Here is a 14,078-nt window from a genome sequence, read left to right as displayed (position 1 = left end):
ACCCCAGAAAAATTCCTTCTAGTCAATTCCCCAAACACTGTTCTCATTTCTATGAACATAAGTTAGGACAGCTTCTGCCTGTCGTATAGATGGTATAAACAGAATCATACAGTATGGACCTTACGCTGAGTAAAAGCAGAAACAAAATGTTTTGAGATTCGCATCATGTTGACTAGGGCATCAGGAGCTTGTTCTTTTTTACAGCTGAGTAGCAATACCAATATACAGAGTGGCCTGTAATTTATTATATTTCTTAAAATTTTTTTTAAAAAAATTTAATTTGGCTTCACCCGATCTTACCTGGGGCACGTGGGATCTTTAGTTTCGGCATACAGGACTTAGTTCCCTGACCAAGGAATCAAACTCAGGCCCCTTGCATTGGGAGCGTGAAGTCTTAGCCGCTGGACTACCAGGGAAGTCCCTATTTATGTTAAAAAGAATTTTTGGTTGCACTGAGTGGGATGTGGGATCTTAGTTCCCCGACCAGGGATCACACACTTACCTCTTGCAATGGAAGCTTGGAGTCCTAAGCACCGGACCACTAGGGAATTCCTAGCCAGCAATTTAGTTAAGCCAGTCTCCCCCTGATACATGCCTAGGCTATTATTTCTACTTTTTGTCTATCAAAAGTAAAGCTGCTTTAAAATTCTTACGTGGACAAATGTTCATTTCTCTCAGACAAAAACTGAGACATAGATTCACCTTTCATTTCAATAATGTAAGTCAGAGCATTTATTTAACTCAAGGCTGGAGTGAGACTGGGTTTGTGTGTCTGCGCATGTGTTTTCTTAATCATATGAAACCAATGGCTTTGCTTTGGGTGGTTCAGGAAATAAAGGAATATTCTTACAGTGTCATTATATGCATGCCTTCTTGACCCAATGTATCAGTATCTCTAAATTCATCTGAGCCTCACGATTAAACTATTAATTTCTGAGACTTCTTCCTGCTTGGGGGACAAATTTGTTTTAATTTTGAGAATATTTTTTTCTGAAAGTTACCTTGATTTTAATACAGAATCTCACAATTGCTTCAGGTATCCTACACCTTCTGAAAACATACCTGTAACCTGGTTAGAATGATTTTTTTGGGAACCATCTTCATTCATGTACAAACGGAAAAAAAAAAAAAAAGGAAACTAGTCAAGAAGCTCGGTCTGAATCCATACAGTAAGAAGTGGTCATTAGAACAGTCATGATAATTTACTGCATATTAGTTATGCTGGAAAAGAGGAAATGAGATTTTGCATTGGTGTCTTGGGTATTAGAGCACAGAGGGGTCAAATATAATAGTCCATAAAAACTAAACTATGTACTCCTCATACCCGTTTCCAATCACATAAACGAATTCAGGTCAGAAACAGATAAAATCCCTGACAATTCCAGGATCTCAGCGGAGAACCAATGTGCTCAGGCTCCTCCTTTCTGCAGAAGACAGCTGGCTCCTGCCACAGAACTGCCCTCTAACGCACCCAACTATGCTGGGAGCTTTTATAGCTTCAAAAATTACGACACAAATCTTTCACGACTCCTTCCCCCACACCATTTGTCTCCACATAACGGTTACTACTGTCCCGCCCAGCGGTTCTTTTTATAAATCTACCCTAAGGCTCCTTCCATCTTGTTCCATTTCCCTTCTCCCATCTGCTCTATAAGAAAAAAGGTTAAGTTATGTAACAGCAAACCCATCTTACCCCACTTTATGATGATGGAATTCCCTATGGAGACCCTCTGTCCCTTTCCACAAAAATAGGGAAGTAATTTTTTTTTCTCTCTGAAAACCACCAATCCCCCTGCTAGAATGTGTGGAAAGCAAACAGTTGGGAAAGGCACAACACTCTCTGAGAGGATGAATGCCGCCCTGCACATACCCTTCTGTCTTTTAGTGCCACTTACAGAAGGTAAATTGAAATCACACAACTCTGTAGCTGTTCAGCCAGTGTGGAATCAGAAACGTCTTAAGTTACATGCACACATAAAGCAATCCTAAGATTATCACTCATTCAAATAAATTTGTAAAAATTAAATCCAACTTAAATATTGCTGCAAACACCTTCATCATGAAGGATTCCCCTTAACTGTGTACAATGATAGTCACTGCAGCATTATTTATAACAGCAAAGACTGACAACACTGTAACTAAATATAAAAACGTTAAGTAGTTATATTCATATAATGCAACTGTATGCACCCATTAGAAAGAATGAAACTGAGCTCTGTACTGATACAAACAATCTCTACAGACACATTGCAATGCCAACTGTAAGGTACAGAGCAGTGTGGAAGGCTATGACTGTAGTGTAAAAATCCATATATATATATATGCTGGGATGGTAACGAGAAATCTAATTGGAAGGACACAGAGGACGCTGGGCAGCTGCCGCCCAACAGGGAGGAAAGCAGCCTGAGAGGCCAAGACTCACTTTACACTGCAGAGCCTCGGCCGTACTTGGACTCTTCACCCTACAGAGTAACCTCCTAAAGACAGAGGAGCCCCGAGGTGCATGCGAAATGTCCTGGTCCCACAAACAGAGATGTCTGTAGCAAACAGCAGGCGTGCTGGGGACCTACCTGTACATTTCCGGGGCAAATTTAAAGCGTTTTCCCAAATACAGCCTTGGCTGAAATTTACAATCCACCCCTTTACATCAGCTCACTTTATACCAAACCTAGATTAGCTTTACTTAATTTGCTTTGTTTTTTCACATTTCGACTCAGGACAAAAATCCAATATAGTGAGTTTATTTTAGGTATATGGTTGGAATTTGATTTTTTTAAAATTTCATTTTATTTCACTCCATACCTATATTCTTTTGTATATTTTGTCACTGTTTCACCAGTAATTTGTCATAGTATTTTTTATTTTCTTGCTATCTTCTGACTCATACAAGAAATAAGAATTCAAGAAAATTTAAATAAAACCTTGGAAAAAAACATTTAATTACCTTTGAGTTAAAAAAAATCAAAAACGCTGCTTTTAAAACCTTAAACGACCAACTTATTTCTAACTAAATTTGAGAGCTTAGATTTTCCTCATATAATCAGAAGATTAATGCTTTCTTCCCAAAAATAAGATACAGTGGGAATTCACACATATATATAACCCAGGAAAGAGAGGGTATATTACTGCAAAGTGGGAATTTGACAGAATAAAGAGATAAAAAGCTGTTGTTTGGACTTCCTTGGGGGTTCAGTGATTACGAATCTGCCTGCTAAGGCAGGGAACATGGGTTCGATCCCTGGTCTGGGCAACTAAGCCTGTCCACCACAACTACCGAGCCTGTGCTCCACAAGAGAAGCCCAGACACGACTAGCCCGTACTCTCTGCTCGCTGCAATCAGGGAAGGCCCAGGGCAGCGACAAAGACCCAGCGCAGACCAAAAAGAAAAAAAGCTGTTGCTTTGTTGAACAGCGTGCCTGGAGGCCTAAGCTCACTGACAGTGATGCCATGCCATCAACACACTGATCTGATGACTAGGAAAGGGCACATGGCCAGTCTTTCCTCCAAAGAGATTCATTAAGATTAATGGAGTAACTTGTTTTAAAAGTTGGAAGAAACAAATATTCCAGTAACAAAATAAAAATCATCAGTTATCCCACCACTGTGAAGGTTCTGACATAGATCCCTCCAGACTTTTTTCATGCAGACACACATATACGTTATTTTATAAAAATGTAACTATAAACTATTTAGACACAAATCTTTATAGCTCTGTCCAAAGCTTTATTTGGAAAGGTAAATGAAATTAATCAAATGTACTGTGAAAAATTACATGAAACATGGAGACAGCCTTAAATTATTAAGCTTATATAAAATAAATTCTAGATGAAACAAGAATTTAGATTGGTGGTTATGACTGTAACAAAAAGTGCTAGAAAAATGTGGCTAAATTATTCTTTAAATATTGGAGGCAAGAAGGCCTTTCTAAACATCGCACAAAATGGAAAGAAAAAGTAAAGAAGATTGATAAATATGATACTTAATAAATGCAACTCTGTTTTATAACTAAACACCAGAAACAGTGTTATAACACAAATGATAAAGGTCAATTTCCTTAATAAAACAGTAAATCCTACCAACAGGAGGTTCACAGTAAAAGTAACACAGGTGATCAATAAACTCTGGCATCAGATTGAGCACCTTGGATTGAAAGAAATGTAAAATTTTAATGTGAAGTCATTCCCCACTTATTAGAGTGATCAAATTATCACAAGAAGAAAGGACACGCCCCAAATCCCACCACCTGGTAACTAGCCTACTAAGTAACGCCGTTTTCTCCTAAGTGTTTGCCATCTGCTACTAAGAGCAGTGCCTTTTCTTTTACCTGATTCCCCTGCAGCTACCACCAGATTAGGACTAATGTTTGTTTGAAAGAATGTGATTAAATGAAATACTTGCCAAAAATTTACAATGCTACCCGTATATAAATGTCTCAACTGTATTCTTGTCACTTTTTGCAACTTAGTAGGTGAAAACATAAAATGATGGCTCTCTCTTTCCATTTTAATTTGCAGTCCTATTATTGAAATCATTCTTAAAGAGATGCTGAACCATTAACCCTATTTCCAAAACATGAAAAGACAATGGTCAAAAACATCCCAAGAAAGATAAATTTATAGATTTAAGAAAGGCAGCTAACACCAAGGGAGGTTAAAAACAAAGAAAACCCCACTTGGATTCATCATAGTCTAACTGCTGAATCAAATACAGACAATCCACGGTGACAGAAAAATAGCACCTCTAACACAGCGGCTGAGGTCAGACACTGGAGGCCAGAAGATGACGCGGTGATGTCTTGAAAAAGCTGCCTGGAAACAGAACAAGACCTAAAACACTTTTATTCAATGAAAACATCCTCCAAGAATGAAGAGGAAATGAAGACAACTTTAGATTTTAAAAGGAACACAAAACAACATAAAGCCTTAGGAAAAACTGATGAGAGATCTTCAGACTGAAGGCAAATGGTTTTCTGTAAAAATCAGAATCATCAGGAAATGGTACTAATGTAGTTAGACACAAAAGACGGCTCTGTTTCTTTAACATATATATGACTGTTCAAAGCAAATATAATGGAGTTTATAAATCTACACAGGCAATAATATAACTTACCCAAACTGACAGAGATAGAAATAGAAAATCTGAATAGCACTTAACTCCCGAAGAACTTGAATTCACTATTGAAACTTTCCCACCAAGACTCTAGCCCAGATGGTTTTACTGGTGAATTCTATCAATCATCTGAGGAAGGAGCAACACCTATATTAGATAAACTGTTTCAGAAAACAGAGGGAGCACTTCCCGACTCATTCGTATGTCCAGCATAACCCTGAAACTAAAACCTAAGCAAGACATCTACAGGAATGAAGGGCATGGACCACCTTTCCTTGTGAGCATGGGAGCAAACACGCCTCACAAAAAGATTCAATCCAAAAGCTTATTAAAAAGGTAATAACACATCCTGCCTAGTAGGGTTACATCACAAGATTGAAAGGTTGGTTTAATATCTGACACTTAATCAATGCAATTCATAATATCAACAAGGTAAATGACCAATGCAAGGCTAATTTTGTTCAGCTACTCACTTCAAGTTCTCTAACTCCTGCTTTCTCAACGGGGAAGAAGGTGGGGCTGGAATGCATTTGTCTCCATCGTGGCTTTTACTGCTAAAATAGAGATGAGAGTCCTAATCATGAAGAGCACAAGCAATCAAATACATTGATAAATTGCATCTCCCTATCCCCACTCTCATGCAATTCTTTTATGAAAAAAGTGTAAAAGAATCAAACTGAAAAATACTCAGTAATGCAGCATCACTAACATGTTAAAGCTGCAGCATAGGGACTTTTCTGGTGGTCCAGCGGTTAAGACTCCGTGTTTCCAATGCAGGGGACACAGGTTCGATCCCTGGTTGGGGAACTGGGATCCCACATGCTCCACAGTGCAGCCAAAAAAAAAAAAAAAGCTATACCATGTATTAGCTTCTTTTCCTACCGCTTTAAAAAATCTGTAACAGAAAACAGTATCTCTACTATACAAAGGAAACCATTCCAGTATTTTTACAAATTTCTCATTCTTCTAGTTGTCTTTTACCAACTATAGTAAAGCATAACCCCGTGATGGAGGGAAAAAAATTCCACAATTTTTGTTTCAAATTTTCTATAATAAATGTTATATTTTTAGCATCTTAGAAAAGATGCTGAGATGGAAAAACTGGAGTTTAAAGGTGCCATATGTATAAAAGAGCTCTTTACATATAATAGTGTTTGTTTTATTACGAGATAAAATTCTCCCAATTTCTGAGCACTCAGTGCTTAGCCCCTCAGTCGTGTCTGACTCTTTGCAACCCCATGGACTGTAGCCCGCCACGCTTCTGTGTCCATGGAATTTTCCAGGCAAGAATACTGGAGTGGGTAGCCATTCCCTACTCCAGGGGATCTTCCCAATCCAAGGACTGAGCCTGTGTTGATTCTTTACCACTGAGTCACCTGGGAAGCCCCTCAGTTTCTATAGATTGGCATATTTCACTTAATGTAGAAAATCAGAAATATACAGAAATATCCTGAAGGTCTGTGGTTTATAGTATGTTACGAGAAAAGGCAGAAAATAATAAGAAAAGAGAAGTTTTAGGGATTTAAGTATTTATTTTAATAAAGGTTTTTAAAAAAAAAACCATCTCTGACAGTAACAGGATTTCTCGCAATGATTCCTCGTGGCAGCGAAAAGCTTACTTTTTACTTTTCTCTTTCAAGATTCTCTCCTCACTTAGCCTTTACCTTATTTTTCTCTTGTAGAAAAAGAAAAAAAAAAAAATATATATATATATATTCGGACATGCTGCGTAGCTTGTGGGATCTTAGTTCCCCAACCATGGACTAAACCCAGGCCTCTACAGTGAAAGCGTGGAATCCACTAGACCGCCAGGCAATTTCCCAGAAATACTTACACATTCACACTTCAAAACTGGAAACTCTGGCTGCAGACTTTGGGAACTCATCTGCGGCACGGAAGCTGACTAATGAAGCCCCGCAGACCTGACCGAGGGAGGTCAGAGCAGTCGGAATACCTGCAAGCATCGCCGCTCTCACTGCTCTCCGCATTGCCACCTAGCTGGTTACTGTTTTTAGATCCATTCTCCTGCTTCGGATCTTGCTGGTCTTCAGGTAGCAGCAGCAGGGCATTTCGGAGACAAATGGCTGCAAACTCCATACTGGCTACAGGAATGGCTGAAGACTGTCCGTCACTGAAAAGAACAAACCCAAGTCAGCTAACAAAACGACCTATTATCAGGAATAAAACCAATGTAGCTAAATAATAAAGGCTTTGCCCTCGGACAGGTAGAAATGGTAATGCAAGCAGTTACAAGAGAATGCTAAAGAATCCAAAGCCTAAATACCATACAGGCATACCTTGGGGACATCACGGGTTCGGTTCCAGACCACCACAATAAAGACAGTATCACAATAAAGTAAGTCACACAAAAAGTTTTTGGTTTCCCACTGGATATATAAGGAATGCCTACACTATGCTGTGGTCTATTAAGTTTGCAACATCATCATGTCTAAAAAAAAAGCCAATGTACATATCTTAAGAAATATCAATTGTTAAATGCTAACTATCATGACCCTTTAGCGAGTCAAAATCTTGTTGCAAAAGTACCATCAATGATCACTGATCACCGTAACAAATAATGATGAAAAAGTTTGAGGAAGTGCAAATAATGACAAAAAAGTCTGAGAAGGTGCCAAGAATTACCAAAATGTGACACAGAGATTACAAAGTGAATAGCTGTTATTGGAAAAACGACACCAACAGACTTGCTCCACTTAGGGCTGTCACAAACCTTCAATTTCTAAGAAAGAAAAAAAAAAGCAACATCTGCAAAGTGCAACACAGAAATGGCCGAGTGCAGTAAAGGGAGGTATGTCTGTATATATGATGTGAAAAGTATCAACAAAGGATTGCAAGTACATACATTATACACGACGTTGCTTCTCCTGGAATGGGACCTCGGGGACAAACTGATGGATACCTGCAATGTCAGTGTTAATCTAACAAAGGAGTTACAGACAGTAAGAACTGTAGTGAAGCCCAGGACAGAGACAATCAGAACAGGAAAGGAGGGAAAAAGTAGATTTTCACATCTGAGCTTTGTTTTGGTTGATGTTTGCTTTTAAAAATATCTTACTTACAGTTACCTTTGGAAAAAGTAATGTTACTGGTCTTATAACTTTGTTGAGATTTTATATAATTATCTGTTGGCTTTATATATTAAGCTGAATCAGCTTTATTAGGGAGAAAGAAGGGAAAAGGTGTAACACTTTTAAAATGGTAGGGAAGTGATGCTTTAACTTGTCTTTGAAAGAAATCTGTATTACTGTTGAAATAAAGACCAAATTATTGTGTGCCAGATACGTTTTTGAAACTTTGGGAAAACTTTTAAACAGCATTGAACAATTTTACTTGGGACAGAAGAGAAAAGCAGAAATTTTTTTAGAAAGCCTACTACTTTAGAAATAGTAGCAACTCCAAATTGGAATCTTTGTAAGAGATAAAGATGTTCCTATTTAAAAGTTGTTCAAATGAAAAGCTGTTCTACATGAGACAGCTTTATATTACCTTTGTTGATATATATATATAATAGTACTTTTTTCTCCTGCTGCTAAGTCACTTCAGTCGTGTCTGACTCTGTGCGACCCCATAGACGGCAGCCCACCAGGCTCCCCTGTCCCTGGGATTCTCCAGGCAAGAACACTGGAGTGGGTTGCCATTTCCTTCTCCAACTTTTTTCTCCTAGTACTAAGGAATTAGCTTTTGGGACTATGAGAAAATAATAACTAAATGAAAAGCATCAATGATCAACTATATAACAAGGAAACAACAAGACGCCCTCTTCTGGACATTCTGGATAATGGCACTGAATAGACCAGGGTTTCTTAGAGCAACAACTTCAACACCCATGGATATAATGAACCAAAATCATGTATGAAATAACATTCACCACTGACCTATGTATAGCAGTCTATTTGTTGAAGCAGCAATAAAATATAGTTACAAAGTGGCTCCTCCTATGAGGTAACTTCCAACCATATTTTAAAATAAATAACACTATTATGAAATAGTATTAAACGTATACGCTTTCTCTTTGCAAAATACTTACTTATAAACGGTATTCTGGATCGACTGTGATGCCAGAACTATTTTACGATGATAGCCTTGACCAACAATAGACTGTACAATTCCTTTTTTACTTGGAAGACCTTTTGTTTCTTGCTCAGAAGTCTATAAAACACAAATCATTTCTAATTAATTTAAAGGAATTGTAAGATGAGGTATGAAAAATAACACAGGACCTTTCACAATTACTCTAAGAACCTTCCTAAGATCCATCAATGTGGAGTTTGGGGTGATAAATGTTTGGTAATGAAGAGAAGAGTACATGAGGCTAAAAGTCGGTGACATAGACCACACTTTACTAGTATAAGCTCTGAGATAAACCTGAGGCAAACCAGCAATTCAAGAGTGACTCAAGGAACAACAAGGCGCCACTGTGCAGCAGAGAGAACTATGTTCCATATCCCACGAAAAACTATAATGGAAAAGAATATTAAAAAAGAATGTATCTAAAAAGAAAAGAATGACTCAAGTGTTTATTCAGAATGATTTCTGGACCAGTCTGTGCCCTAGGCACTATGCTGGATATGACGGGCATTTTCTTTCTTAAAGAAAGTAAGAGCCACAGAATCACAGTGAATGAGAGAAGGGAAGCAGTTCTATTTCCTAACACAAACATCTCTCCCTTCTTAACTGCAAGTATTAAATTACAGCGTCAAAAACATATACACAAACAAGCTGCATATGTCAAAATTTATCATAGGCACGACTTTTACCTTCCAGGAAATTAAAATCCTACAGCCCTGTAAACATTAAACTGAAAATAGTAAAAGCTACTAGCACACATAGAAATAGTTTAGGATATTTCACTATGATACCTAATCTCATTACAGGAGCTTAGTGGTGCCAACTTCCTTTATCGTCCCCCCCTTTATGCTACGTCTCTGATTTACCTGCATTTTATCAAGCTCTGCAGGCTCTCATACACAGGGACAGACTGGAGACAACTCACAGGAACTTGCAGAGATAAACTCTGCCCTGCAAAAGGCCCACCTCTCAACGCGTTGTTTCTGCGCTGTTACTTCTCCCTCCCTAATACAACTTCCTCATGGTTCCACCTCCATATACGTGTGACTTTTAACAAAGCAAGGATTTACATGTATCTTCATTTAAGAAAGAATTACACGACGTATAAAAAAATACAATAGAAGTGACTGAGTGACTGGAACTAATTTTTTTTAATTGAGGTGGCAGCTAAGGAATTCTAGTGAAAAATAAAGACAGGGTAGATGTTCTGAACCACGATTAGAAGGCCTTCTCTTCTGACCTCTTTTCCTGGCAGGGGTGATAAAAACTTTCAACAGCTTGCCCATACTCTCTTCTCTGATCCTTAAGGCTTGTAGAAGCTGATCAGATGGCTAGATCTGGATGGGACTAAAAATCCACGAAACAGACCACAGATTCAATAGGACACCAACAGCCAGAGAGCGTGCCGGAACAGTCTTAATGTAAAATATCATGTGATTAAAATATTCATAATCTTAGAGTGGTTTGGCAGTAACCACACTCAAGAAGTATTTTCAGAACTCAGAAAAATAAATGGCACATATCCAGAAAAGTAAATGGTATGTGGTGATTTTTTAAAGTAGTTTTCTCTTAAATACTCTGAGTCTATATTTTTTATTTAGTAAATATTTTCTTATATATAGTATACATTGCTCAGGCAAACAAAAACCCTGGAAAAGAGGTCTGCAACGACACGCACTGATAATGCCTCCTTGGTGTCACCAAGTTACTGCTTATTGATAAAGGAGTTTATTTTCAGAAAGTAAACTCTGTCCTGCATCCCTTCTGTCCTGAGTAAATTAAAAGAAATGTTGCACAATTTTATTTGGAGTTCATAATTTCTCCTGTTGGGATATTCCTCTCATGTTACTCAAGAGTATTTTGGGGCTGATTTTACCTCAGGTTCTAGACAGAGGAGAAGTGCAAAGATAGATCATTATTTATGGCAAATTTCCTGTTAGTAGCACAGGATTATGAGTGTTCTGGTATCTATCAGGTTTTCACAACCAAATCATTTTTGCCATTTTAAAAAATATTTACAAATTTACAATTTTCTAGAAGAAAACGGGAGAGGAAAAAAAACCTCATGAAATCCACAGAAGACAGACAATCCTAACAGCACCATTTCTAAAAATAAGTCATTTTAAAAGAAAATAATTAAACCTCACTAGAGCCTCCAACACTAATTAAATTCATCTCATTAAAGAGAATAAGCAATTTCTAGAGATCCTTTTGTTAAAAACAAAACAAAACAAAATAAATTATACCTAGAATTGTTTATCACTTAATTAACCATTAAGAAAGCTATCTCTTGATATGAAGGAAAAGAACAATGAAATAACCCCCTAAAACCTTTCAAAGACAACATTCACCTCTTCCCCCAGTGGTGGCAAACTCATATCAAACTGCTTGTATCAAGCGTGACAACTGCCAGGCAGACACACCTCTTTAATCCCTTTAGCTCCTGTAGCTGCTTTTCAGGAAGTGCTATTCCCCATGGCAGACATGCCAGGCAAAACCTCTGGATGCCGCACCCCCTAGAGCCTAGCAGGGACTGGGGGTGGCTTGGAGACAGGGTGGTACAGACAGCTGGTGAATCTGATCCGACCTGTCTTTCCCCCACCTCCCACCGACCCCTCCCCAACCTGAGATTCAAAAGGCTTTCGTCACAGGCTGTTTGGAGATAATCTAGGCATGGACGCTACTGTAAACTGGTCTATTTCTCATAACCACTGTGGATGGACACGTGTCAGAGAGAAAAAGCCTGGTAATCCACTAACTCTACAACGTCTGAATCAGAAGTAAATCTGCGGGCACGGGAGGAAACTCAGGAGTTCTGTCCACACTCGCAGTGTTATCAGCAGTCCTCGTTTAATCAGCCGGTGCATACAGCACTTTCACGCCAGCTGGCGGCGTGGCCCCTGTCCCAGCAGCTAGCAGACCACTGCTGCAACAGATACGACCTCCTGAACGGCTTCAACTTTTCAACATGACTGCTGACACATGTGGTCACTCTTACCAAGAGCCAGAAAGTGAAAACACGACTTCACGAAACTAAATTTTGTCCAACTGATAAGGAACGGAAGACCATCTTTACAAATTCCCTGAGAGTCAGCAAGGGGAGGAGGGCAGCAAGTCGGGGTGGGGGTTCAAAAAGATAGAGACTCACTCCCTTATTGGCAGCAATGCAGCATTCGGCCAGCCGCAGCCAGAGCCGGGGGTTTGCGTGATAAACCTGAACCGCTTCAATCAGACACTCAAATGCAGCGAGCGGCCTTCCAATGTGAAGCAGCTGAATCCCACAGTTATACAGCAACTCATACCTCTTGTTGGTTAGTAATGTACACATAGGTCTTCCTGAAAATTTTTTGCCTGATGATAAAAAGCAGATGAGAACAAATCATTAGATTTAAAATAGTAGCTCTACTGAAAACATTTCTTCACTAAGTACTCAACGACTACCTTGTCTGACACTGAGGAGCCCAATCCTCAATCTGAAGGTGTAAACACCTCCCACCACAATGATGATCTCCACTCCCGACCCAACAAATATCCTCCAGAGGCATCTCAGTTGTCTGTGCTCATGGAGCCAGAGATGTGTCTCCTCATGTGCCAGCTCCTCAGGCAACAATGTTCCAGGAAGGCAAAGACAGAGACAGGACCCTCTCTCACTCCCATGAACCTTACACGACCTCTCCACACTCGGCGCCTGTAAGAAGATGCCCCTCCTCTTCACTTCCAGTTCAGCTAGGCTTCCCTCGTGGCTCAGATGGTAGAGAATCCCCCTACGATGTGGGAGACCTGGGTTTGATCTCTGGGTTGGGAAGATCCTCTGGAGGAGCGCATGGCAAGCTACTCCGGTATTCTTGCCTGGAGAATCCCATGGACAGAGGAGCCTGGTGGGCTAGAGTCCACGGGGTTGCAAAGAGTTGGACACGACTAAGTGACTAAGCACAGCACAGTTATTTTATCATCGTGTATTTTCTCAACCAGAAGTATTCGGCTGATGTTAGGGTTTTAGGGAACTTTACCATGGAAACAAAAATGTACTATACCTACAGGGACTAGTGTTCATTCACGTATTCTAAGTTTCACTGCTGCTGTTCAGTCACTAAGGTGTGTCTGACTCTTTGTGACCCCACGGACTGCAGCATGCTAGGGTTCCCTGGCCTTCACTACCTCCTGGAGTTTGTTCAACTTCGTATCTATTGAGGTGGTGATGCTATCCAACTACCTCCTCCTCGGCCCCCCTCTTCTCCTTTCTTTCCTAGGCCGTAATAAAACGAGAGGAGGGATTCCCTGGCAGTCCAGTGGTTACGACTTGGCGCTGTCACTGTTGGGGCCCAGGTTTGATCCCTGGTCGAGGAACTAAGATCCCACAAGCCGTGTGGTGTGGTCAAAAAACAGGACAGAGAGAGACTATGTGTGATTTTTTTGGATATATTTTTCATCAATTAAATAGTCTTTAAGCTACACAATTACCTGATTTTAAGGATTTCAGATCAAGGATCCATATACTAAGAATATAAAGGAATATTCTTCATAAATTTGCTTCAAGATTGTCAGGTACTGCCAACAGTATCACATATGAAACCCTCTGAAGAAAAAAAAAAGGCTAGAATAAAACTAGTTTAGGGACTTCCCTGGCGGTCTAGTGGCTAAGACCTCACACTCCCAAAGTAGGGCGGTCTGGGTTTGATCCCTGGTCAGGGAACTAGATCCTGCATGCCTCACTAAAGAGATACCTCATGTTGCAAGGAAGAAGATCCTCAGTGCTGCAAGTCAGACCTGGAGCAGCCAAAATGAATTAAAAAAAAAAAACAAAAAAACCCACAAACAAAAAAACTAGTTTGGCAGAGTTAATAAATCTTAGGAAAATACTTTGCTTTATAACATTACCA

The 14,078-nt window shown here is 39.4% G+C and overlaps 1 protein-coding gene across 2 annotated transcripts in view; it reads right to left on the bottom strand.

Annotated features, from left to right (window-relative positions):
- The window catches only part of CNOT10 (CCR4-NOT transcription complex subunit 10), a 57,191-nt gene that overhangs the window by 16,329 nt on the left and 26,784 nt on the right, over positions 1–14,078 (bottom strand). Inside the window, exons 10-13 of one of the 2 annotated variants that reach the window (XM_069561327.1) lie at positions 12,347–12,549; positions 9,158–9,279; positions 7,064–7,240; positions 5,583–5,663 (exon numbers count right to left, since the gene is read on the bottom strand). In XM_069561327.1, coding sequence (XP_069417428.1) covers positions 5,583–5,663; positions 7,064–7,240; positions 9,158–9,279; positions 12,347–12,549 — 583 coding nt within the window. The remainder of the gene's footprint in view (positions 1–5,582; positions 5,664–7,063; positions 7,241–9,157; positions 9,280–12,346; positions 12,550–14,078) is intronic. The other variant, XM_069561328.1, reaches the window with a different exon arrangement.

This window comes from Ovis canadensis, chromosome 19, assembly GCF_042477335.2.
Source record: "Ovis canadensis isolate MfBH-ARS-UI-01 breed Bighorn chromosome 19, ARS-UI_OviCan_v2, whole genome shotgun sequence".
NCBI lineage: Eukaryota > Metazoa > Chordata > Mammalia > Artiodactyla > Bovidae > Ovis > Ovis canadensis.
This window is presented reverse-complemented; position numbering and strand designations above follow the sequence as displayed.